A 27,688-nucleotide genomic window follows, 5' to 3' on the forward strand; every position below is an offset into this window, starting at 1 on the left:
ACCACAGTTCACCTTTTCTCTTCCTTCCCTTCTGAGTCACAAAACCAGGCCCAGTGTCAGAGACCTGACCGCTTTGCCAATCCTCTACTAGTTCATTGCCCCCAACAGTATCCAAAGTGGTATACCCGTAGTTAAGGGGGCTGGCCACAGGGGTACTCTGCACTGGTGTTCCTGCAACTTGCACCTTGGTCCTATCTATCACCCCCTCAGCCTCCTAAATGATTCGGAGATCACCCAGTTCCAGCTCCAGAACGCAAGTTGTTAGAAGCTGCAGCTGGATACATTTCTCGCGATTCTTGTCGTCAGGGACACTGGAGGTCTCCCGGCCTTCCCATATATCGCAAGAGGAGCATTTAACTATCCTGCCCGGCATCCTCACTGTCATAGCTGTTAAAATATAAAGAGCGGGAGCAATAAATAAGCTGGGAAAAAAAAACCCTACCTACAACTTTTTCGCCTTTCCGCGCTGAAGCCTCGAGTAACCACTGTCCACTCCGATAAAGGTTACACCGCTGATTTTAATCTGCTTTATTTTGATTTGTCCCTGCTAATAGATCTCAATCACTGATTGGTCACCAATCTGCTCCGAGCAAATGCCTTGTGTACTCAATCGGTGAAACTGAATGAACTACGTACCTCTTCTTATGCTTTTGATTGCTGATGGATCGCCGCCTGAAACACCAAACTACCGCGAATCGGCGAACCTGCTCTTCTGACTGCTCGTCCTCTCCATTAAATATGCCATGGATTCGATCCGAGATGTGTCTTGCCCTGAAACCTGGGAGGCAATGTACCATGAGGGGTCTCTTTCATGTCCATAGAATCTCCTGTTGCAATAAGCATACACCACTTCTCTGGTGTATCTTCACTTCATTCATTCCTTTACCTCGGCACTAACAAAGAAATAAGGAAAAACTTGACAGATACCTCAACCTAGCCACCGCCTCTCTTGACAAAGCCTTGAGCCAAAGTCTCAGTTCCCCACTCTAACTCTCTCCCACACCATGGCTAACCCATTTAATTGTTGCTCCGCTAAATTCTACCTTTTTATTGACCCTCGCCAAGTGCCTAATACCCAAGCAGTTTCAAGCTCTGCAGAAAATCCCAACAGGCTCCATTTGCTTTTAAAAGCAGGTGTTTACTCACCAGAAGTAACCTTTTTCCACGATCTCAAGCTCTGAAGGCCGTTCTGATAATCCTCCCTTGCTCTTTGAATGTTTTGGCAATCCACTGCTTCTAACATCTTGGGCTTAAGTTGTATAATCAGAAAAATGTTTTCAAATTCTTTGGCACCATGAAAGGTGTAAAATAAAGTTGTTGTCAATAAGTTACTATATGGTTTTATTGCAGAAAGTGCAATTGTATTCAGTTTGCTCTGAAAAACTGATTTGGTTAATTGTGAAGTTTGGTGATACAATGGCTCTAAATTCTCAGGCTCTCTCTCCTTCCTTCATGATGAAACCAAAACTATTTGTACTTGGTGCAAATATTCCTGACATTGGGTCTAACCTTATAATATCAAATAAATTGCAATGTTTTGGTCCTGCAAAAGTCAATATAAAAATTGAAAACAAACTCATCCATGATAAATGTTAACAAAGCAATTTATACAGATCAAGGCATCACATTGATCCAAACCATTTTTATTTTGATGCTTAAATAAACTCCCTTCTCTATATTTCAGTTACTATATAAATATCTCAATAACTGCATGTGAAAATGGAACAAATTATAATATAAATACAGTTATTGAATCAGCATTACCAGCAAGGTCTTTTTGGCTGAACTGGTCAATATAATGACTAGTTGTAAATATTTATAGTACATCTATCAGAAATGGTAGGAATAGCAGGAAAATAAAGAGGGTGGTGGGTCATAAGTATAGTATATATTAAATAACTGTTTATGTGTTGCAATCTTCCAGCAATTACGTGTTTTTGTAGTTTACATGAGTAAGAAACTAGCTGATCTTGTTGTCAGTATCCAAACTCCAATATGACGACATGTGAGTTTGTGTGGCTCCAGACCTGATGGCAGACTACATAAAAGACTGGCAAGGTGCTAGAAAGGATAAAGATTACAATATTTCTATAACAATAACTTAAACAATTAACAAATACTGAAGAGAATGGAAATAATAACAAGAGAAATTCACTCAAGTCCCAGACTTGAAATATTAACTGCTTCTGCCTGACTTATTGCGTGTTTCCAGCATTTTTATTTTGGATTCTCAACATCTGCAGTTTTATATTGACTGTCAGGGTTTTCTCAAGTTATTAGGAAGAGATTGGGAAACTGCCACAGAAATTCATGCTCTTCCAGTTTGTTTTTAACAATCATGCTATGCTGAACCTATAAATGTATCTTTACCTTCATAAGCTAAGAAAGTTCATGCCAGCTCCCCCAGATCATGGTTATAAATTTGACATGTGATCAGATACTTTTGCAAAGAAAGGCATATCTACTGCTCTCACAGTGCAGGTATACAAAGTTAAAGTCATTCTCAAAAATCACTCAAGGTAGAAGCTTCCTTCAGAGCTTTTAATGAGACCTTACTTGTGAAGATATTACTGCTTCAAGGGCAAATATAGAGGAGATAGAGATGGATGTCTTTCCAACACGTACTTCAAAATGAAATCCAAATTAATTAGAGCAGGAAATTGTATAAAAAATAGCTTATGTATAGGAAGTGATGTTGATACAAAATAAATTGCCTCAGCACTTCCTATCTCACATCCATCGGATGTCAAACTTGAACTATTGAAACAAAAGTCAAATGATCATTTCATTTCTGGTTTCCTTCTCAATGTGTGACTGACAGACCTGAGTCGACTGAGTATCTGCTCTCATTTATTTGGTATGAGTTGTCGTGATGAGCGAAAAGTAAGGGGAGCTATTCAACTGTTTGACTTATCTATAATAAACTTTTTCTTCATTATTCAAAGGAAGACCTCAATATCGATGGAAGGTGCCAGCTTATAACCATCTTCTGAGTGACAGATCAGCTTGCCTAAACCTGGTTGAAGAAAGGTACGTATATCACAGAGCTTGGTTTGCTTACCTACAATCTTCTCTTTCATACAGCTTCTACTCTCACAGGTTTGAGATGACTCAGGTACCCACTGCCCAGGATATTAGTCTTTAATTGCTGACAGCAGGCTGGTGAATTTCATCAAGGCAGACTTCACCCCTATGACCCAACCCAGGTCCAGTCACTGGGCATAAGATGTATTGTGCTGACTATTGCACTGTGGATGCCATGGATGTCTCTGCCAAGCAACAGGAGAATCTCAGCAGAAGAGTCAAGTGGGAGAATCTTATCAGCTATGGCCTTGAGACGTGAATGGTTGCATTGGGGCTTCAGGAATTAGGATTTCATCCCTGTTGTTGTGAAGAGTTGCATTCAAAGAGGATTGGCAAGGATAAGCAGACCTCCCCTTTTATCGACTTCATGACAAATCCATTGGCTCTTCTCCCAGCAGCTTCTGATGTTCTGGAACTTGTCGTTAGGGTGTAATGAGGAAACTGAACTTTAAACACTAAATATGTCAAAGAATGTTGATTTTGTCAATGACACATTGCTCCGATCATCCAATAACACATATGGCTTTATTTTTTGCTCAGGATGTCTTTTTGGGTAGATGTTGACTAGATATGTTTTAGAACAGGAAACCTTTCCCACATATCTCTCCGTGCATGAGTAAGTAGCTATATCTTATGGATGCTCAGCTGGCTCCCTGCCATGCTCTACTGCAGATGTATAGGAACCAGAAGTAGCACAAGGTGCTGGTCACTCTGGCACTCAGTGCACTGTTTGATAGCTTTACAATCTTCTGTGTGTTGTGCTGTTCAAGCACAATCGAAACATAGAAAGCTCCTTGTTTTTTGTGGCTTGTAGTTCCAGCAGGTCCGCAAGTTCCAGTAGTTTCCATGGTACTTTGTGTGAGATCATTAAAAATTATCTATTATTTTATTAATTTTTTAAAAATTTATTTTGTTTCTTACATCCAAGTAAAATTTTTTATGTTGTGTCTCTGTCGTAATGTACAAACAATAAAGAGGGGAAATGTAGGAGGATATTGTCCAAACACTGAGATTGTATACATAATTGTTTCGTAGATATGTATGTACAGTCAGATACACAATCAGATCAATGTACAGTCAGAAATGCAAACAGATCAATGTGTATTAATAAATCTGACATTCTGGTGAAAGAAACTGTCCTAGAGCCTGTTGGTCCTGGATGTAATGTTACGGTAGCATTTGCAATAGTTTGTGGTTGGGGTGGCTGGAGTTCCTGATGATCCTCCAGGCCCTTTTTATGCACCTCCTGCTGAAAATGTCCTGAATAAAGTTCACATCCTCAGATGCACTGAGCTGGCTGCAGCACTCTCTGCAGTACCGTGTTTGAGGGTCATACAGTTCCCTTATCAGGTGATGACATAGCCAGTCAGAATGCTCTCGATGGTGCCCCTGTAGAAAGTCCTGCGGATTTAGGGACTCATGCCAAACATCTTCAGCCATCTGAAGTGAAATCTAGTCTGCTGAAGAGATTCTTTGATGGCATCCAACCTCTGCAAATCCATAGCTGGGATACTCTAACCCTTTTTGCACATTGCAATGACTCCCCATCAAGCTACTTGCAGGGAAGGTCTAGCTAGCTCTTTGCTAGATTTGAGACTTATTCCTTCCATGGCATTGCATAAGCTTGACTTACACGACAGATAACTGGCTCTGGTTGTCAAACACTTTTAGTCCTGCTGTGCTTAAGTCTTGACAAGCCAGATACCAAGCCAAATCTAATGCATCTGAGGCTCCTGAACGAGAGTGGTGTGGAGACTGGTGTTCCTAATGTCTGTCCTGGGATGGATGGAAGGTCAGTCTGTCCACGTCTTTGTAAATGAAGTTGTTTTCAGGAGCAACTCTTGACTGAGGTTTTTGCTGTGATGAAACTGCAGAAGGGGGTGGTGTGGGTCTTTGCTGCTGTGAACCTTGACTGTCAATATCTGGACTATGTGAAAGGCATGTTTGCTGCATAGGACGGACATCAAATTTTTATAACTAAGGTGGATGATTTCCCACTTCACATATGGTTTTCTGTCTTCTACTTTTATATGCTCACTTTATTTGGCAACCTTCTTTATTGCCAGTTTGCATCTTTTTTACAGCTTACCACCTGGTTCTGTATCATCAGTAAACATGGATACATTATACATGTCCCCTTTATAATTAGCTGTGGTCGCACACTTTTCCTTAAAGCTTCTGAGTTACAGACTACCAATTTGAAATTATTAATTTATTGTTTTTGATTTCTGCCAGTTATGCAATCCTCAATCCACGTCAGTATTTAACTAAGCCTAGTTTATGTATTTAAATCTTGTGTGGCACTTGTTTGAATGCTAGGTTTACTGGTCAATACAAATGACAAGAAAAATTCATCAAATTGCATTTTATAATAGTGCATTTTGAGCGTTTGAATGCCTTTTAAACTTCCCTTATAACATTTTCCCTTTACTCATACCAGGATAATTAGCAAATCCTTCCTTATTTTCTCTACCCCTCTTCTGGAATAGCACATTCTAAAACTGACAGAATCCTGGAAGGTCAAAAATGATCTCTGAAGCCATGTTTTTTTCAACCCTAGGATGTAGGCCATCTGTTCCAGGGAATTTGTGGACTTTTATTTTCATTCATTTCCTTGATTATTGTTTAAAATCAATAGATTAAGTGCCTCATTTTCCAAAGGATACAACATTCCAACTACAGGACTGAAGAACTAACCAGATCTCCAGCCAAACTGATCCAATGTTTGCAAAACCGCTGCCTATCTTACAAAGTGGAAAAAATAGGAGGACAAATCAAATGTGCTTAAATACCTTGGAGGCATAAATTCATACAGCACAGAAACAGGTCCTTCAGTAACACCTTGATAATGACAACCATGAAGTGCCTACCTACACTAATCCTATTTACCAACATTTGGTCCATAGCCTTCTCATCTAAATATTTTTTAGATGCTGTACTACCTTGTTTCCACCACACATTCAGGCAGTGTGTTCAAGATTCCAACCACTCTCTGGGTGAAAAAAGTTCTTCCTTGGATCCTTATTAAATTTTCTTCCATTACCCACTTTATTCTCTCCCTTTAAGAACATAAGAAATAGGAGCAGGAGTAGGCCATCTTGCTCATCGAGCCTGCTCCGCCATTCAATAAGATCATGGCTGATCTGGCCATGGATTCAACCCCACCTACCTGCTTTTCCCCACAACCCTTAATTCCCTTTTTATCCATCAGCTCTTCTTTTGGTTCTTTTTGTATTTATCTACATGAGGGGTAATTTGCATTAGCCTAACATCTACCAGTATGTCTTTGCCCTGTAAGAATAAAGTGGTGCACTCAGCATAAACCTATTTTTTTCACAGGGAGAATGAGCAAACACTACATCCAAGGTCAGGATCAAACCTCAATCTCTGAAGCTGTTAGCAGCAGGACTAAATTAGGCAGTCAGGATTTTATCTGGTTCCAAAGTTCCTATAATGCAAAGTGGATTGAATTAGTCAAAAGTTAGTGTGGATCTCAGAAAGAAAGTAATTCAATCAGTGTCTATAGCTGATGATAGTTGCAAAGGTATCAACCTTGTGTTTCAAAGTTACATGCCTCATCTCTAATTGTGCCTTTAATTTCACACATTTTCAAAGATTACGACATTGGGACAAAATTTAAAATAGTGTTCTATACCTTCAAGTCCTCATCATACTGTATCCATTTGTGACTGGTGCTGGACTTCTAAAGAGTTAAGAAAATGAAAATTCTCCAGAACCACAACATTGACAAAAAACTGCAAATGAATTACAAAGACACAGCTGAAGAGGGTTCAAAAGCCCTGATATGTAAAAATTAAGTCTGGAAAATGCTGGTCAGGGACAAAAATTAGCCCCTTGATATCATGTGGTGATCTCAATCAGATCTTCTTGTTTTATGTGAGTGTTCAACAAAATTCCCAAGTTACAAAGTCTCCAGTTTATGCTAGTGAGAGACATACAACACATCTTGTAATGTCATTAAATGTGTGACTAATACCAAAACCATGTCAGATACATTACGGTGATTAACACGTAGAACAGCCTGAACCATGCTCCCAGTGAGTGTGATTTCACCTGAAAATGATCTAACTCAAGATTAAATAATTTTATACCTCAAAAAAATCTGAATACATATGCTGCAACAACATTTCTTTGGTGGCTTCCACATAAATCTTGTTCACTTTTAGTTATACTTGTAATGCCAATGCTATTATCTGGAATTCCAGTTATAACATTCAGCCTGTCATATTTTTCAATAACAAAATCTTAATTTTTACTGCCTTAGTGAATAGGTGACTAAAAATAGTGGGCTAATTATTCCATATCCTAACTCCATTGTAGCTGCATCCAATTTGTAAAATACCGAGAGTGCCCTGTGTAATCCAGGTGACATTTTAACTAGCAAAAGGATTCTGAGCATATAAATACTGCTTATTGGATCTGACACCTCCTCTTTATAGCTGGGATTCCTAATCTTCCCAGTTTAGTTATTCCCATTTATTACTTGTAGACTGGCATCACAAAATTACAGATGCTGCTTTACCACCAAAATAATCTCACAATTTTGAACAATCATAGATTGAGAAGTTTTACTGCAGTTTAAGCAGCAAGGCAGCAGATGGCTCTGAATCCATCATCAAATTGCAAGGATCACCATAACACTGGCCAATTAGCTTGAGAATGAGCAGTTTTGTGGTAGCTCCAATGTGTTTTGTTTTCATTTTATCTGTGATCTCCCACAATCAGAAAGGGAAAAGAACTAAGTGGGTGTGTTTATGCTGGAATCGAGTGCATCCTGAGAGAGTGTGGGAGTAAAACACTGTGAGTGTCACTAAATCGAAGAACGGGAAACAGCGGAGAGGATGGAGAAAAGGTAATTGCCATTTTTTAAACTTAAATGCTCACCACACTAACTCATTGCTTACATGTTTGCTACCTACTTCATACTAACTAATATCTTTAATGTGATGAATCATCATTATTGTGCTGTGTCATACAACATGGGTGATCATGGTCTTCCGTCGTTTTGCTTATTCTTTTTAATCTATGACCATAATTGCTTTCGATGAATTTTTCAACATCAGTGGTTTGCCATTGTGTTCTTCTATGCAGTGTCTTCACAAGGAGGGTGATGTCAGCCAGTGTTCAGAGATTATCTGCCTAGTGTCAGTGGTCACATAACCAGGACTTGTGATTGCACCACCTGCTCCCATGGCTTCACTCAACCCTAATTGGGGGTGGGGGTGCTAAGCACCTCACCCAAGGTTGCAAGGATGACCTGCAGGATCGAGGGAAGGAGACATATCTCCACCCCACTACCATGTGATGAATATTCCTTTCTAATATCCAGCTCAGAGTGAGGCACTCACTTTGTACCTTTGCTGCAAGGAGACACAATTTTATGTGCACATTTTTGAACATCGTATACCATCCTTTCCTCTCAAAATGGGGCATATACTCCCAACTTCAAAGCAGCTCTTATTTTTGGCAATTTATAAGGCCTTGTATAGCTTCAGAGAAAAAACACCAGATACACAAACATGCTAAAAGACTTCAGTCGTCATTGTAAGGCTGGAAATGAAATTGTACCCACTAAATGTATAAACGTCAAGGGGGTTTAATTTATGGAGTTAGAAAAAGGCTATTTGATTAGAAAAGGTGTGTGATAATACCAAGGCATTGATATGTGTTGTTCTGAAATAGGATTAGTTTAAATATTAGGAAGTACTTTGTTTCAGAAAGCTGTAAATTTTACATTTTTCCCTCCTTAACCGGTTAATACTGAGACTTCACATTAGATGACTGCTGCCATGTAGGAGCCAATTATTTTAATTTACTTTCTAAATGGGGGAAAAAATCCAAATCAGAGGTGCGAAGGGCCTTGGTTGTCCTCGTGCGGGATTCCCTAAAGATTATCTTGCAGGTTGAGCTAGTGGTAAGGAAGGCAAATGCAATATTAGCATTCTTTTCAACAGGACTAGAATACAAGAGCAATAATGAAATGCTGAAGCTTTATAAGGTATTGGTCAGACTGCTCTTACTGAGCAGTTTCAGGCCCCTTATCAAAAAAAGATCACAGGCACTGGAGAGGGTCCAGAGGAGTGTCACAATTATTCCAGGAATGAAAGGGTTAACACATGAAGAGCAATTGATAGTTCTCGGCCTGCACTCACTGGAGTTTAGAAGAATGAATGGGGATATCATGGAAATCTATTGAACGTTGAAGGGCAGAGATAGAGTGGATGTGGAGAGGATGTTTCCTATAGTGAGAGTCAAGGATTAGACAGCATGAGCTCAGAACTGAAGGACATCCATTTAGAACAGAAATGATGAAAGTTTTATTTAGCCAGAGGGTGGTGAATCTGTGGACTACAGTGCCACAGACAGCTGTGCAGGCCAGCTTATTAGGTATACTTAAGGTGGAAGTTGATAACTTTTTGATTAATCACGGCTTCAAAGGTTAAAGGGAGAAGGCAGGAGAATGGAATCGAGAGGGATAATAAATCAATTGCTTGGTCTTAATTGCATGTTTTGATTCATTCAATATTCTTACAAGATAAATCATTATTGATGGCAGACTAAAATGATGGAATGGAATCTGGATAAAAACAAGTCACATTTGCAGTCCTGATGAAGGGTCTCAACCCAAAATATCAACTGTCCATTTCGCACTGTAGATGCTGTATAACTTGTTGAGTTCCTCCAATGCTTCGTGTGTCGCTCCAGATTCCAGCAGCAGCAATCTCATATCTCCACAGTATTAAAGCAGCTCATGGCTTCAGTCATAGGAGCCACTCAATGAATATTGCCTTCTGCAAGTGATACATAACTGCACTATCAATATCACTGGAGCTTTTACAGGAATTATTTTGTTTGCACTTCAATTTGAAATTAGTTTATTAAGATACGCTAATACCTGCAATTCATGATGATTATAGTTAGAAGAGAATGGTTCACTTATTTTCTCAAATTAACTGTTGGCAAATACATATAGAAACAAAGAAATCTGCGTTTTAATTCTTTAGGGGGCTACACTTGTGGAACACCGACCAGAACAGATGTTAAAAGGAATCATTATAGCTGCTGTGCCGGGAACCTGGCGTGAATCCCTGCCCTCCGTTGGCAACAATATGCTAAGTGTAAAGGCACAGTAGTCTGTAAAGACTGACATTGGGGAAGCAGAGGCCAGCAATGAGGAATGTATCTGGCATTGTGAATACAGGCCACTGCCAGCTACAGCTCAGATCCGATGGTCTTTTTCATTACCTTCCGCTGGTAGTGATGGAAGCTGCTGTCTTCTCTTTTCTTGATTACACAGCTCTGCCCAGCACTGAGGTTTCTCTGTAGCAAAAGGCTAAACATAATAGCAATCAGAATACTGACCTATATTATATTGGACAGAAGACGACATGAGGGAGGGAGTGGAATTAATGATTTATTTTGCCATGAAAGTGAGTTTGTTGAAGGGAAATCAGACACAGGCCAAGTGTGAAAAACCAAGACATGAAATAGGCATGCAATAGCTATGGCAAAGAAAAGTCCAGTCATGCACACCTTATGGTCTTTTAGATAATTAGATTTAATCCAGAGCAACTCATGCAACAAGATGCAAACATGTGTACCGAATACATCTACTGAAAACAAACAGGGTTGCAGCTTTGCTGCATAGTTTGTCTTCTTCATTATTTCCTCAAAACAAAAAAAAACTTTTAAAATACATTTCAGTAGCTTTAAATAAATATTCCAACAGCTAAATATTTAATAACTAAAATATCCTGTGCAAGCCAAGGAAACAAAAATCCCACAACATAAAGCGGTACATACAGTACAGAAACCCTTTTCTCTTAGCCGTAAGCTCAGGATAAACCTTTGGATACGAGTTTGAAAAGAAAGGGCAATTTTTTTTTTCTAATATACATCTGTAAAGTTAAAATCACACAAATCTTCCAACAAGCATTTCTGTGGATATATTTTCTTGCAAGAAAAATGGTTGTCTTTGATAGACCTACTGAAAGCTGTTGAACTGAATTCTTAAAGAAACAACTTAAGATGGCGTCAACAATTATTTCTAAAAGTTTAAAACTTCAAAGTGACTGTTTTGCGCCATCCTGTATTTATATTTAAATTCAAATCAACAAAGCAAAGCATCTGAAATATAAAACAAGTACAAACTTTAACTCATCCATTTCTACTCTCCATACCAATTTCTATGCGGGTAGCAATATACTTACAGTCAGTCACTCTACAGAAATTTTGCCACTGACATGACTTTAACTTGAATTGCATTGCATTGAATTTCCACTTCATACACGGCTAAATGTTTAATAAATTACAAATCAGTGTATACCTACTTAGATTTTACTTCCATTACTTTTGTTTTAAATTATTAAATTTGAGCTGTCAATATTCAGATCTGGGTTCTGGAGACTAAGTAGTCATAATGACCTAATCCTAAAACTAAAAGTACAATCATTCTATAATTCTTCAACCATCTTTCGCATTTGAACACTTCCTAACATTAATTTTAGTTTTCTGAATTATGCTTGTAATGTGTATTTATAACATGAGAATTAAACTGCACTACTGTAACGGTTATATCATCTCTGTACATGCGTGCCAGATCTTCAGGAAGACTAAGCATTTTTGATAATCGTGCATGATCGATTGCCCCAAACTCATTGTGACCAACTGCATACCGTATAAGATGAGTTGCAGAATTCTGATCCTCAAATGTGGATGAAATACGAGCTCTTCTCTCCATTAACAATTCATGCATCTGACCAACTGTTACTTTGTAACCCCCAACAGTAATAGGCTGCTGAAGATGGACACCAGTTAGATGTTCCCCAACTATTCTGACAACTTCCTGTCTATGTAATATTTCCCACAGCCCATCTGTGGCTAACACAAGGAACTTATCCTGAGGCCTTAGCTTATGGTAAGTGACTTCAGGCTGAGCTGTTAGATATGGGGGAGTGTAGTAATTGGGCGGAATAAATTTTGTACATTCATTTTCATGTAATCGCTCTGGACCAGACTCAAGTACTCGCTTTTGCAGCTCAATGCTCCATTTGAACTTAACGTCGCCAAAAGCTCTAAACGGCATTAGCAAACCAAGTAAACGGTCCTGTTTAACAACAGTTTTTGCTTCAGATTTTGGGTGTTCAGATTTAACTCTTTCAACCTCACTTTTATTCTGTGCATTATGGTCATTGGACAGTGTGACTGCAGACCAGGTTCCATCCTCTTCTTGAACACCAAGCACTGCTCTGCTGTCACCAGTATTAGCAATATGCAAATCTACACCATCTATATGTGCAACACAAGCAGTGGCACCAGAAAAAGCCACTTGTAACTGCCAATAATTGACATGCGAGTTATCACTACGCACTTGAGCTTCTAATGAAATATCATTATCGAGCCTTTTGAATGAATTTATCAGTGCTTCCACGGTATCAGGTGTCTCCTCTGTGTGGAGATCAATTAACTCTTGCCAATAGGTTCTTAAGCTTTCAAAGTACATTTTTGAAGCCTCTTTACTGAAGTAATCATTAGGATGTTTGTACCACTGTAAAAGTGGCAGTACAACGCGGCCATTATCCACTGCATTCTCTATTTCCAACAAGGTCTCACGATTTAACAAAGAAACAGCAATATAGTAAAAGAGTCGCTCGCTGACTCCCTGTGCACAAGCACAGCCTGCATGCCCATCAACAACACCCAACAGCATTCCTCGAGTCTGCAAACAAGTAGCAGCGCATCTTCGATCTTCAACTGGAGAATTGGATGGTAACTGGTTAGTGTCAAACCCGAGAACAGAACTAACATTCTTCCCATCAAATTCGGGTACTTTAAAACTGAATTCATTTGCCTTCAAGATGCTGTTAACCTGAGGAGGGGTAAGGCTGTACGGCTGTACAGCTGTGGTCCTGTAGTTCCTCAGATGAAGATGACCAAATAACACTACTGGCTTGTGTGATCCAAGTAAGGGAGTTGGTAAAATCCTTAAGTAGTATCTGCTTGTTGTTTGTCGATCAGCTTTAGTAGACAGGCAGTTTTTGAAGCTACAGCAGTGGCGAACTGTGGCACAGACCATACGTCTCTCCTCATTTCGAAGTGCTGAATACACTACTTGCATTGTCACCAACATTACATCAGGTTATGTTGGAACACAAGAAGATGGACCTTCCAGCATTTCCTATTTAAAAAACACAATAATTATTCCTTTATTGTATCCCACACAGACTTTTGTGCAAGAGTAAAAATACTCATTATATAGTTTTTTTAAACCATTACCCTAGAAAGTATTTTTACATTCGTTGGAAAGTCCCGAGTGTTGCAAAACAACTGGAAATCAATATATACCATCAATACAAAAGATAGTTCCATTTTCTTTGAAGTGTAGAAAAGTGAAGAGTGTTATCATTGAAATATAGAAGATCCTGTGAAAGCATTAAAGAGTTGATTTCAACACACCCCCTGCCCTCTCCTATTACATTTCTTCTTTGGCCCTTTACTTCTTCTACCCATGCCCTTCCGTCATCTTCCCTCATTCCTCCTTGTCCACCCACACACCTACCCCTGTCCTGACCTCAGCCATTATCTTCCAGCTTGTACTTCTTCCCCTCTATCCACCTTCCACCCTCTTCATTTCCAGCCCTATTGAAGGGTCTTGCCCCAAAATGTCAACTATTTATTCCTCTCCATAGATGCTGCCTGACCTCCTAAGTTCCTCCAATATTTTGTGTATGTTCTTCAAGATTTCCAGCATCTGCAGAATCTTTTGTGTTTAGGGTTAATGTTAGAAGTTAATTTAGAAGTTTATACTAACAGAAGCATCCGAATGAGGGTACACAGTTTCATGATTAGGGAATATTCGTTTGATTTGCATTGAATTGACTTTATTTCTTACATCCTTCACATACATGAGTAAAAACCTTTACATTATGTCTCCATCTAAAAGTAAGGAGTGTAGGAATTTCTTGCAGAGATTGGTGAATCTCTGGAGTTCTCTTCCCTGGAATCAATCACTGGAAGCATTTAAAGATGATTTATTGGTAACCTTTCAACCAGCTGTTCACATCATTTGTTGTTTCAAAATAGCTCGAAGCCTCTTGGAACTTTTCTGCAGGATGATATCATCGCATTCCTTTAGAGACTTGGAAAGGCCCAATAAAAAGAAGTGAGGTATAAGTGGAGTGGTTATTGTGGGAGTGAGCCTGTGTTAGAATTGTCAGCCTTTGGCTCAACTGGTTTCAGTAGGTAACTTGTAATAAACCAACAGAAGGAAATTAGAAAAAAAAACATAGGAAAAGATGAAATATGAAGGTAAGCTACACAATGATATCAAAGGGGATACCAAAAGTATTTTCCGATCTATAGGAGCAGTAAAAGAGAGACGAGAGTGGATATTGGGACTGCTAAAATATTACAATGGAGAGATGGTAATAGGGGCAAAGAAATAGTGGACAACCTTAGTAAGTATTTTCACTGTGGAAGATCCTAGCAGTATGCCAGCAATTCGAGAGTGTTGGGGGCAGAAGTGAGTTTGGCTATTATAACTACAAAAAAAGGTTCTTGGGAAGCTGAAAGATCCAAACACGTGGACCAGATGGTCAACACCCCAGGGTTCTGAAAGAGGTAGCTGAAGAGATAGTGGAGGCATTGGTAATGATCTATTAAGAACCACTAGTTCCTGGAATGGTTCTGGAGGACTGGAAAATTGCAAATGTCACTCCACTTTTTAAGAACAGTATGAGGCAGAAGAAAGGAAAACATAGTCCAGTTAGCCTGATTTCAGTGTTTGGGAAGATGTTGTAATCCATTATTAACGATGAGGTTTTAGGGTACTTGGCGGCTCATGATAAGATAGGTCAAAGAGGGCATGATTTTCTTAAGGGGAAATCTTACCTGACAAATCATTTGGAAATCTTTGAGAAAATAACAGGCATGATAGACAAAGGAGAGTCAGTGGATGTTGTTTACTTGGATGTTCAGAAGGCCATTGACAAACTGCCACATACATGAAGCTGCTTAACAAGAGCTCATGGTACTACAGGAAAGATACTAGCATGGATAGAAGGTTAGCTGACTGTCAAGAGACAGAGTGGGAGTAAAGGGAGCCTTTTCTGGTTGTCTGCTGGTAACTAGTGGTGTTCCTCAGGGGTTGGTTTTGGGACTGCTTCTTTTTATGCTGTATGTCAACAATGTGGATGACAGAATTAATGCTTTGTGGCCAGGTTTGCAGATGATACAAAGGTAGATGGAGGAGCAGGTAGAGTTGAAGAAGCAGGGAGTCTGCAGAAAGATTGAGTGACTGGGCAAAGAATTTACAGATGGAATACAGTGTAGGGAAGTACAGTCGGCCCTCCTTATCCGCGGGCAATTGGTTCTGAGACCCCCTGCGGATACCAAAAAACGCAGATGCTCAAGTCCCTTATTTAACCTGTCTCAGTGTGGTGGTCTTTAGGACCCAGCAGAACCCCGGACTTTATTTAACATGTTCAGTGTGGTGGACATTATGACCCTGCGGTGCAGCTCTGAATCCACGGTGTTTCTGTTCACAAAAATAATCACGATCATGATAGAAAATAAGGTGGAAGTAATAAAGCGATCGGAAAGAGGTGAAACACCATCGGCCATTAGAAAAGTGTTAGGCTACAGTCGGTCAACGATCAGAACAATTTTAATGGAGCATGTGAAAAACCTTGCCCGGAGGAAAGCTACAATTATTACTAAGCAACGCAGTGGTTTAATTATTGAAATAACTATGTTTCTTAAGCGTTTTATATGCATAAAGGTAAAATATGACTATATACTAAGAAAAACATTTCACTGATGCTAAATAAAACCGGATGTACCTGTTCCAACTTCAAATGGAACTCATTCATAACCTGGGGACCGCCTGTACTTTTAAGTCATTTCTAGATTACTTATAATACCTAATACAATGTAAATGCTATGTAAATAGTTGTTATACTGTATTGTTTAGGGAATAATTACAAGAAAAAAAGGTCTGTACATGCTCAAACAACGAATGCTGGAGAGAGAACTTCCGTGTTTTCCCAATCTGCGGTTGGTTGAATCCGTGCATGCGGAATGCGTGGATAAGGAGGGCCGACTGTATATGGTCATGCACTTTTGTAGAAGGAATAAAGTCATAGACTATTTTGTAAATGTTGAGAAAATTCAAAATCAGAGGCGCAAAGGGACATAGGAATTTTTGTGCATAATTCCCTAAAGGTTAACTTGCAGGTTGAGTAGGTGGTAAGGAAGGCAAATGCAATATGAGCATTCAGTTCGAGTTGACTAGAATCTAAGAGTAAGGATGTGATGCTAAAGCTTTATACAGTGTTGGTCAGTCTGCACTTGGAATATTGTGAGCAACTTTGACCCCCTTACCTGAAAAAAGTTGTGCTGGCATTGGAATAGATCCAGACGAGGTTTTGGGGATGAAAGGATTAACGTATGATGAGTGTTTGATGGCTCTGGGCCTGTTCTCACTGGAGTTTAGAAGAATGGGGGCAGGGGGAAATCTCACTTAAACCTATTAAGTATTGAAAGGCCTGGACGGAGTGGATGTGGAGAGGATGCCTCCTATAGTGGGTGTATCTATGGCCATTTAGAACAGAGATGAGGAAGGATTTCTTTAGCCAGATGGTGGGAAATGTGTGGAACTCACTGCCACAGGCAGCTGTGAAGGCCAAATCATGAGGCATATTTAAAGCAGAGGATGATATGTTCTTGATTAGTCAGAACATCAAAGGGTACGGGAAGCAGGCAGGATAATGGGGCCGAGAGGGATAATAAATCAGGCTGATGGATAGACTCAATAGGCCAAATAGCCTAATTCAGCTCCAATGTCTTATGGCTATGAAATTATCTATTTGGATTATATATAAAACAGTTTTTCCATTGTACCTTGGTACATTCTTTAAACTTATTTCTTGAAATATCATCAAGCCTGGTTTTCCTTACTCAAGGAAATAAAAACTTGTCTTTGACAATTACAACAAAAGTTTACCAGAATAATTCCAGGGGAATAGTTCTAATGAAAGATGGAGTATATGTGCAATTTTGGTCCCTATACTTTAAGGATACACTAAGCCTTGGAGATAATGCAATTCATATTTATAAGATTCATCTCTTTCTAGGAATCAATGTCCTATGAAGTGCAATTGAGGAAGCTGTGTCTATAGCCATTGCAGTTTAGATGTATGGGAGGCAATCTTATACAATACTATTGTAACGTGCTGTAAAGTTTCACTGCTAACATAATGGCTTTTTGTAGCAGCAATGTTTGGGTTATGGCTGGAGATAACAGGATTGTGGGCACGTTAACCAATCGGGATTTTGTTGCCCTGTCCTGTGATTCTGGAAGCAGTTGATTTCGTGGGCTTTTGGAGAGGGAGAGAGATGAAAGAAGAAGTGAATGGAGAGATTTGATAGTCTGCCGGACGGGGTGGATTCGGAGCAAGGGTCCGAAGGGCAGCAACAATCGAAGGAGGATCAGGGAAGGGGAAACCATGAGCTCCAACTTTGCACAGACTGTTTAATAAGATTTGGGGCCTTGATCTTTTATATTTTGTTTCTCTACTAAGCATGTAGTCAAAGTAAGAGTTATAAAGCCCATTTACTGTTTGTTATTTCAGGGTACTGATTTGTAACAGGGGACACTCTGCGCAGCATCCACCCAAACGAGACTTCTTAAGTTTGGCTGGGTAGAGGGTGATCAGCCTTACATTAAGCTGCTAGGCGAAGCGAGTGTTACACTATTGCTAATAGGTGTTGTCATAAAACAAAGGCAGGGTTGCAATGTGCCTCGTTATAACTGCAACAATTTCACTATCTCTGACTTCCAGAGACATTACTGGTGTTGTCACTGGCTTATATGTACTGAGCTACAAGGAAAAAGCTTGTCTTACATACTGTTCATACAGTATTCACTAATGTATGATATGTAATTATTCACTAATACAGTTTTCACTAATTACACACATGAAAACCGGCGGATGCTGTAAATCAAACTAATACACACAAAATGTTGGAGGAACTCAGCAGGCCAGGCAGCTTCTATGGAAAAGAGTAAACAGTCAATGTTTCAGGCTGACACCCTTCACCAGGTCCTGAGAGAATCTCCAGGGTGAGCGGGGTCTTTGATTATACTGGCTGCTTTACTGAGGTAGTGAGCAAACAATCCAACAGTTAAATTTGAGGTAAATTAAAAAAAACCTTTTAAAGCTAAAATGTTAACCAAAATAAATAAATAAATTGGATTTTGGTTAATTGGGTCAGATAGGGTCCAGTACAATCTGGACTAATTAAGTAGCTGCCCCAATTAGCCCAAGTTTCACAGAAATGGTAAATAAGGAATTACAAAGACAAACTACCATTTAACTCAGTAGCAAATTATGTATTTAAATGAAGTACAGAAGAAATTAGAATATTACCAATTCTATTACAGTACTATAAAACTGTGTATTAGTTCCAAATAGTTATTGACAGAGGAATTCAGGTGTACACTGACATGTATGGGGTGTCCAAGGAGGTGTAGTACTTCTGGTAAAGGGGCTAGTCACGTCCATTCTGGGGTAACTCATTCATCTTTGGCTCCTACTGGACACTCAGCTCTCACTGTAGCTCCAAATATTTGTTTGCATGCAACAGTGGCCACACCCCAGTAAACCGCCTTCACAAGCGGGCTAAACCAGGTGATGATAGTCGGTGGGCCTCACATCCTAGTGAAGTAGGGGCATGCCTGTCCCAGCATGTGAAGTTAGTTCTGGCTGACTGGGCAGATGAGATCAACAGTGAGATCCATGGCCAAGAAGGTGGTTTTGTAGCGCTTCATGGAGAGCAAAGGACATGATAAGGTACAGAAGAAGGCACGGAAGACCCAGTTTGTGATGACGATTCATATCATCGGACTCAGAAGTGAGGTCAAGAGAGTGTCTGTCATTTAACTTTAACTGTCATTGTGGATACAATGGACAGCCAACACACCGCCATGTTGTTTTGATTGATTGTAAGTGAACAAAATTAGCGCAGACACCTAGTGCAGATAATGGTCTGCCTTCACACAATGCTTTCAACAATTGCATCCTTCAAATCTTCATTTTCAGTGTAACATTCAAAATGATTGTCGATACCTTCAAATTTTTGAAGTAGTGAAATTGTTTCATTTTCACTCCCAGCTATTTCTGACATCGTCAAGCCTGAATGCTTGAAACTGTAGTAAGCAAAACAATTCTAAATTGTCTTATTGCTTATTTCTCACCAACCATCAGTGACAAATTTCACTGTTGTTTGAACACAATCGACACTACTTAAAAACTGTTCACTCTATGCACAGTGTAGTACTTAATGTGTGTACAAGTTTACACAACCAATGCCAGTTAGAAACTGCTTAACAATAGTTGCAAGACCAGATTAAGTGGTACAATAAAGGATGTGCTGACATTGGGGAGGGTTCAGAGAAGATTCACTAGAATGATTCCAGGAATGAGAGGGTTAACATATGAGGAATGTTTGACTGCTCTTGGACTGTACTCCTTGGAGTTGTTGAAAGGCATGGACAGAGTGGATGTGGCAAAGTTGTTTCCCATGGTGGGGGAGTCTAGTATGACAGGACATGACTTGAGGATTGCAGGGCGCCCATTCAGAACAGAGATGCAAGAAAATTTTTCCAGCCAGAGGGTGGTGAATCTATGGAATTTGTTGCCACAGGCTGCAATGGAGGCTAAGTCATTGGGTGTATTTAAGGCAGAGATTGATAGGTATCTGAGTTGTCAGGGCATCAAAGGTTATGGAGAGAAGGTGGGGGAATGGGACTAAAGGGGAGACTGGATCAGCTCATGATGAAATGGTGGAGCAGACTCGATGGGCCGAATGGCTGACTTCCGCTCTTTTGTATTATGGTCTAATATTTCAAATAAACAAAGGGAAACCTGGCTATTTTCTTGATTAGTTTTTGTTCTTTTAGAGTTGTCCCAAATAAGCGGCTATCCCAGTTAACCAATGGATCAATTAACCAGAATCCATTGTACATCCAGATATAAATATTAAGTAAAATGATTAAAACTTCTTCTGCTTTACATCCTAATTCAAAGGTCCACACATACACTGAAATCTTCAAAGTCTCAGATTCTATGCTAGGTCTTGCCGGGAAATTGTAGAAAGACTGGTCTCAGATGTGGAAAGCAGCAAGGCAGCATGGTGACAGGTGAGGGAAATTTGTTGCAAAGTAAGTCTCAGATGAGTGTATGTGTGGAAATCTGGAACTTATTTAAGCTTAACTGGCCAGAAGTGGTCAATCCAGTCACAATTCCCAACATTAACCATTCCTCCCTCTCCTCACAATATGATGCCAAATCTGATGGATCTAGCGCAGACTTCAGCAAGTGAAGTACCACATTCAATTAAGTCTAACAAAGAAATGGAGTCCTGTTTGGATCAGAATCCAGCACAAACAGTTCAGAAGTCGCTCCTCACTAAAACCTGCAGGGAGATTGTGAAGATCTGAAAGATGACATAGAAACATAGAAAACCTACAGCACAATACAGGCCCTTCGGCCCACAAACTTGTGCTGAACATGTCCCTACTCAGAAATTACTAGACTTCCCCATAGCCCTCTATTTTTCTGAGCTCCATGTACCCATCCAAAAGCCTCTTAAAAGGCCCTATTGTATCCGCCTCCACCACCATTGCCAGCAGCCCATTCCACACACTCACCAGTCTCTGAGTAAAAAACCTACCCGACATCTGCTCTGTACCTACTCCCCAGCACCTTAAACCTGCGTCCTCTTGTGGCAAACATTTCAGCCCTGGGAAAAAGCCTCTGACTATCCACATGATCAATGCCTCTCATCATCTTATACACCTCTATCAGGTCACCTCTCATCCTCTGTTGCTCCAAGGAGAAAAGGCCGAGTTCACTCAACCTATTCTCATAAGGCATGCTCCCCAATCCAGGCAACATCCTTGTAAATCTCTTCTACACCCTTTCAATGGTTTCCACATCCTTCCTGTAGTGAGGCGACCAGAACTGAGCACAGTACTCCAAGTGGGGTCTGACCAGGGTCCTATGTAGCTGCAACATTACCTCTTGGCTCTTAAACTCAATTCCACGATTAATGAAGGCCAATACACCATATGCCTTCTTAACCAAAGAGTCAACCTGTGCAGCTGCTTTGAGCGTCCAATGGACTCTGCCCCAAGATCCCTATGATCCTCCACACTGCCAAGAGTCTTACCATTAATACTATATTCTGCCATCATATTTGACCTAGCAAAATGAACCACTTTACACTGGGTTGAATTCCATCTGCCACTTCTCAGCCCAGTTTTGCATCCTATCAATGTCCCGCTGTAACCTCTGACAGCCCTCCACACTATCCACAACACCTCCAACCTTTGTATCATCAGCAAACTTACTAACCCATCCCTCCACTTCCTCATCCCGGCCATTTATAAAAATCACGAGGAGTAAGGGTCCCAGAACAGATCCCTGAAGCACCTCACTGGTGACTAACCTCCATGCAGAATATGACCTGTCTACAACCACTCTTTGCCTTCTGTGGGCAAGCCAGTTCTGGATCCACAAAACAATGTCCCCTTGGATCCCATGCCTCCTTACTTTCTGAATAAGCCTTGCTAGGGGTACCTTATCTAATGCCTTGCTGAAATCCATATACATCTCTTCCTTCATCGATGTGTTTAGTCACATCCTCAAAAAATTCAATCAGGCTCGTAAGGCATGACCTGCCTTTGAGAAAGCTATGCTGACTATTCCTAATCATATTATGCCTCTCCAAATGTTCATAAATCCTGCCTCTCAGGATCTTCTCCATCAACTTATCAACCTCTGAAGTAAGACTCACTGGTCTATAATTTCCTGGGCTATCTCTACTCCCTTTCTTGAATAAAGGAACAACATCTGCAACCCTCCAATCCTCCGGAATCTCTCCCGTCCCCAATAGATTTATAGACTATAAATTTATCGTTCCTCATCAATTATTTGTACATGACCATTGGTTTCAGAAAATAGAACAGCTGTATGTTTTACATGGAACAATCTGTCTCCTCTGCAGTCACATAGCGATCCTACCAGGCAGCAGAGACATGGTGTGCCACTTGTAACTGCCCTACAGCCTTACTTTTTTACTGCTTTACTACTTAAAAACAATTTGGTTTTAAAAGATTATTCTCAAAAAGAAATTCATATTCAATGAAAACAAATTGATTTTATTGCTCAGTAAAAAAAGAGCACAGCACTATTCCACTTTTGAGGTTTAAACTTCATTGATTCTACTGTTTTTTTGGTATTTCCTGTGAATGCCCGCAAGAAAATAAGTCTCAGGGCAGTTTATGGTGACAGATACAGTGCCTATAAAAAGTATTCCCCCCCTGCCCCCCCGGAAGTTTTCATTTTTTATTGTTTGACAACATTGAATTAGTGTGGATCAAATTTGGCTTTTTTTTTTGACACTGATCAACAGAAAGAGGCTCTCCACTGACAGATCTCCACTAAGTGATCTAAATTAATTTCAAATATAAATCACAGAATAATTGATTGCACAGGTATTCAACTCTTCAAATCAGTATTTAATAGATGCACCTTTGGCAGAAATTACAGCCTTGAGTCCATGTGGATAGGTCTCTATATCAGCTTTGCATGTCTGGACACTGCAATTTTTCCCCATTCTTTACAAAACTGCTCAAGCTCAGTCATATTGTATGCGGATCATGAATGAACAGCCCCTTTCAAGTACGGTCACAAATTCTCAGTTGGATTGAAGTCTGGACTACAACCTGGCTACTCCAGGACATTAACTTTGTTGTTTTTAAGCCATTCCTGTGTGGCTTTGGCTTTATGCTTGGTGTCATTGTCTTGCTGGAAAACAAATCTTCTCCCAAGACACAGTTGTCTTACAGACTGTATCAGGATTTCTTCCAAGATTTTGCTGCATTCATTTTACCCTCTACCTTCACAAGCCTTCCGCGGCCTGCTACGGTGAAGCATCCCCACTACCACCATGCTTCACAGTAGGGTTTGTGTGTTCTTGATGATACACAGTGTTTGGCTTATGCAAAACATAGCATTCAGTTTGATAGCCAAAAAGCTCATAGAGTTCTTCCAACTGACTTCAGTGTCTCCCACATACTTTCTTGCAAACTCTAGCCAAGATTTCATGTGAGATTTTTTTTCCCCAACAGTGACTTTCTCTTTGCCGCCCTTTCATAAAGCAGTGACTGGTGAAGCATCTGGACAACAATTGTATGCACAGTCTCTCCCATCTCAACCACAGAAGCTTGTAACTCCTCCAGAGTTGTCATAAGTCTGTTGGAGTTTTTTGAGGGTGTAACAAGGATGTTAGACGAGGGTAAGCCAGTGGATGTTGTGTACCTATATTTTCAGAAGGCATTCGATAAGGTGCCACATAGGAGATTGGTGAGTAAAATCAGAGCTCATGGCATTGGGGGAAGGGTTTCAACATGGATAGAAAACTGGTTGGCAGATAGAAAGCAAAGGGTAGCAGTGAATGGGTGTTTCTCAGACTGGCTGGAGGTGACTAGTGGGGTACCACAGGGCTCTGTATTGGGACCACAGCTCTTTACGATTTATGTCAATGATTTAGATGAGGGCATTGAAAACTATATCAGCAAGTTTGCTGACGATACTAAACTGGGTGGCAGTGTGACATGCGAAGAGGACGTTAGGAGAATACAGGGAGACTTGGATAGGCTGGGTGAGTGGGCAGATACTTGGCAGATGTCATTCAATGTGAATAAATGTGAAGTTATCCACTTTGGAAGCAGGAACAAGAGGGCAGAGTATTATCTGAACGGAGTAGAGTTAGGTAAGGGAGAAATGCAAAGAGACCTAGGAGTCCTAGTTCACCAGTCAATGAAGGTGAATGAGCAAGTGCAACAGGCAGTGAAGAGGGCAAATGGAATGTTGGCCTTTGTTACAAGGGGAATTGAATACAAGAGCAAGGATGTCCTTTTGCATTTGTACAGGGCCCCGGTGAGACCACACCTGGAATATTGTGTACAGTTTTGGTCTCCAGGTTTAAGGAAGGACATTCTGGCAATTGAGGAAGTGCAGCGTAGATTCACTAGTTTGATTCCTGGGATGGCAGGGCTGTCTTACGCAGAGAGATTGGAGAGATTGGGCTTGTACACGCTGGAATTGAGGAGATTGAGAGGGGATCTGATTGAAATGTTTAAGATAATTAAAGGATTTGATAGGATTGAGGCAGGAAATATGTTCCAGATGTTGGGAGAGTCCAGTACCAGAGGGCATGGATTGAGAATAAGAGGTCAGTTATTTAAAACAGAGTTGAGGAAGAGCTTCTTCTCCCAGAGAGTTGTGCAGGTGTGGAATGCACTACCTCGGAAGACGGTGGAGGCCAATTCTCTGGATGCTTTCAAGAAGGAGCTAGATAGATATCTGATGGATAGGGGAATCAAGGGATATGGGGACAAGGCAGGGACTGGGTATTGATAGTGAATGATCAGCCATGATCTCAGAATGGCGGTGCAGACTCGAGGGGCCGAATGGTCTACTTCTGCACCTATTGTCTATAAGTCTACTGGTGACCTCCCTCACGAGTCTTGCATCCTTCTTGCATGATCACTCAGTTTTTCAGGACAGCCTGCTCGAGGCAGATTTAGTTGTGCCATATTCTTGATGATTGACTGTACTCCAAGGGATATTCAGTGACTAGGAAATTTGCTTGTAGCCACCTTCTGACTTGTGTTTTTTATTAAGTTGCTTGGAGTGTTCTTTTATCTTTATAGTGTAGTTTTTGGCAGGATACTGACTCACCAGCAGATGGACCTTCTAGATATAGGTGTAATTTACAACAATCAATTGAAACATACTGACTGCACACAGGTGATCTCCATTTAACTAATTATGTGACTTCTGAAACCAATTAGCTGCACCAGAGATGATTGGTGTGTCATACTAAAGGGGCGAATACTGATGCATCAATTATTTTGTATTTTATATCTGTAACTAATTTAGATCACTTTGTAGAGATCTGTTTTCACTTTGAGATGAAAGAGTTTTTCTGTTGATCAGTGTCAAAAATAAACAAATTAAATCTTCTGTGATTCAATGTTGTAAAGCAATAAAACATGAGAACTTCCAAGGGAGGAATTGTACATCTTTTGATAAAACATTTATTTTGAACTTTGAACATTCTCCTACTATGAATATTATGTTTAGTAGATATTAAAATCAGCATATCTAATCATATCTCCAGCGATTTTCAGTGGAGTGTTGTGCACGGTTCCAGTATACCCATTTAGAAAAAGATATGAGTGTTGGTCATATTCCAAAGAAAGAATGACCAGACTAATTCCTAGGACAGTGGGTTGTCCTTTCATCAATGACAAAAGAAATCTGACCTATATTCTTTGGAGTTTATTAGAATAAGAATGATCTTACTAAAACATACAAGAACATCAACTGTATAACTCGGTAAACTGTTGAGACTGGTGGAACAATCTCAAATGAGGGGGCAAAGTTATCAGGTGAGAGGAATGGCATTTAAAACTGAAATTATAGATTACTGGAATTCTCTGTCATGGATAGGTTGTGGAGACAAAATCACTCGGGGTATTCAAAGAGGAAAATACATTTTTGAAAGACCGGGTTATTAAGAGCTATGGAGAACTGACGCACAGGTACAGATGAGAGGACCTGGGGCCAATCAATTATGATCATATTGAATGTCAGGGCAGGCAGCCTCTGTGGAAATAATACTTCAGGCTGAGACTCTTCAGTACTGGAAAGGAAGGGGAAGACACCAAAACAAAAAGGTGGGGTGGGGAAGGAGAACCAGCTAGAAGTTGATAGCTGGCAGAAGAGGAGGCCATGTGACATGGCAGAAAGTGAATGAGGATAAGAATAGAAATTCTGGTTTTGGAAGAAGTGCTCAACAAAGCAGGGTCCCAGTTTATGTCGGGTCTCATCAATCTAGAGGAGGCCACATCGGGAACACCAGAAACAACTGATGGCACCAACAGATTTGCAGGGAAGTGTGGCCTCATCTGGAAGGATAGCTTGGCGCCCTGAGTAGAGGCAAGAGAAGAGATAAATGGGCCAATGCCAGGAGAGAGGTTAGTGGTAAGGGATGACTGGTCAAGGAAATCACTGAGGGAATGAAACCAGTGGAAAGCAGAGTGGGAGGGAAGCAAAAATGCGTTTGGAGATAAGATCGCATTGACGAGTGGCAGAAGTTGTGGAGAATGATGCGTGGATGTACAGGCTCATGGTGGGGTGGATGAGGACACGAGGAACACTATCCCTTAAGGCAACTGGAAGATGGGTGAGTGTAGATATCCAGAAAATGGATGAGATGCAGGTGAGGGCATCAAATGTGGAGGAAGGGAAAACCTCATCCTGAGAAGATGCAGCTGAGAAATAAAGGAAATAGGAACTGAGAAATAGAAATAGCATTATTACAGGTGACAGGGTGGGAAGAGGTACAGTTAAGATAGCCACGGAAATTAGTAGGTTTATAAACGATGTTGGTTGACAGTTTGGTCTCCAGAGAGAAAGGCGAGGGAGGTGTCAGAATGGACCAAGTGAATATAAGGGCAGGTGGAAGTTGGAGACAAATTGACCATCTTAGCATGGATGCATGAAGCAGCACCAATACAATCGTCAATGTAGCGAAGGAAGAGTTGGAGAGCATCGCCAGGGAAGGCTTGACACATGGACTGATCTACGTAGCCAAAGAAAAGGTAGGCATAGTTGGGGGCCATGCAGGTGCCCATTGTTACCCCTCATGTCTATACAAAGCGGGAGGATCCGAAGGAAAAATTGTTGAGGGCGAGGACGAGTTCTGCCAGAGGAGGGGAATTGGTTGGGTCATTTCTTTGTTTAACCCGAGACATTAACTGTTTCGCTCTTGGGTGAAGGTTACCTCATTACTAGTCTGCATCTCACACAGCAGTGTGACACCGAACCTTCAGTGCGCCTACAGCGCCGCTTCCGCTCAACTTGTTTCAAACGCTTCCGGCTGGAAGCAAGTTCTTTCCGCACACCGGCACCGCGCAGTCCGCGGGCTCACGGGCGCCCGCCTGACCAGCCCTCGCCTCGCAGTGTACTGCAACCAAACCCAGCCTACTGGACGTCACGGACAACCGGCACCAACCTGGGCGTCGCTGACCCCCGTCCTTCGTTCCCGCGGAATGACTTCCACACACGCACAGCACCTCGCGACCGTTTGACATTGACACCAGCCCCTCTGTCGCGCTCTGATTGGTTGCTACGGGGGCCGGGCTGGAACGACATGACGCGCCGATGGCATCGGCGCCGCGGAAGTTCCTATTGGCTAATAACCGACCGCGCCTCTGACCGGAACCCTGCCACAGCGCACTCAGCGAGTGTGCCTATTGGAGTTGGACCGCTGTGATTTATATCCCTCTAATCAGCTCGTTTCTGGACTTTGCAATTAGGATAATCTCAGAATTTTGTATATCTTAATGTTTTAAGGGATGTTCAGATATCAGAAAACTACGATCACCGGAGTTTTCGATCTGACAGCATTAGCCTGGGTTCCTTCCGGGCCAGATAGATGAATTACT

The 27,688-nt window shown here is 40.8% G+C and overlaps 1 protein-coding gene across 3 annotated transcripts; it reads right to left on the reverse strand.

Annotated features, from left to right (window-relative positions):
* Positions 1–10,030: 10,030 nt before the first annotated feature.
* LOC132398741 (pyruvate dehydrogenase [acetyl-transferring]-phosphatase 1, mitochondrial-like) lies at positions 10,031–27,465 on the reverse strand. Of its 3 annotated transcripts, none has more exons than XM_059978619.1 (2): positions 27,256–27,465; positions 10,031–10,438 (listed from the first exon to the last, which is right to left on the reverse strand). In XM_059978619.1, the coding sequence occupies exons 1-2, from the start codon at positions 27,393–27,395 to the stop codon at positions 10,318–10,320; spliced, it is 261 nt and encodes an 86-aa protein (XP_059834602.1). In that variant the 5' UTR covers positions 27,396–27,465; the 3' UTR covers positions 10,031–10,317. The 3 variants fall into 3 exon arrangements, with proteins under 3 accessions (XP_059834602.1, XP_059834590.1, XP_059834600.1); XM_059978607.1 differs by lacking the exon at positions 10,031–10,438 and adding an exon at positions 10,646–13,282 and having other exon boundaries at positions 27,256–27,401; XM_059978617.1 differs by lacking the exons at positions 10,031–10,438; positions 27,256–27,465 and adding exons at positions 10,646–13,282; positions 27,025–27,245.
* Positions 27,466–27,688: the final 223 nt, after the last annotated feature.

Source organism: Hypanus sabinus, chromosome 1, assembly GCF_030144855.1.
Source record: "Hypanus sabinus isolate sHypSab1 chromosome 1, sHypSab1.hap1, whole genome shotgun sequence".
Classification (NCBI taxonomy): domain Eukaryota; kingdom Metazoa; phylum Chordata; class Chondrichthyes; order Myliobatiformes; family Dasyatidae; genus Hypanus; species Hypanus sabinus.

Bases quoted from the DNA above. Each gene is read 5' to 3' on its own strand.
- LOC132398741 (XM_059978607.1), bottom strand. From the start codon at position 13,234: ATGTTGGTGACAATGCAAGTAGTGTATTCAGCACTTCGAAATGAGGAG.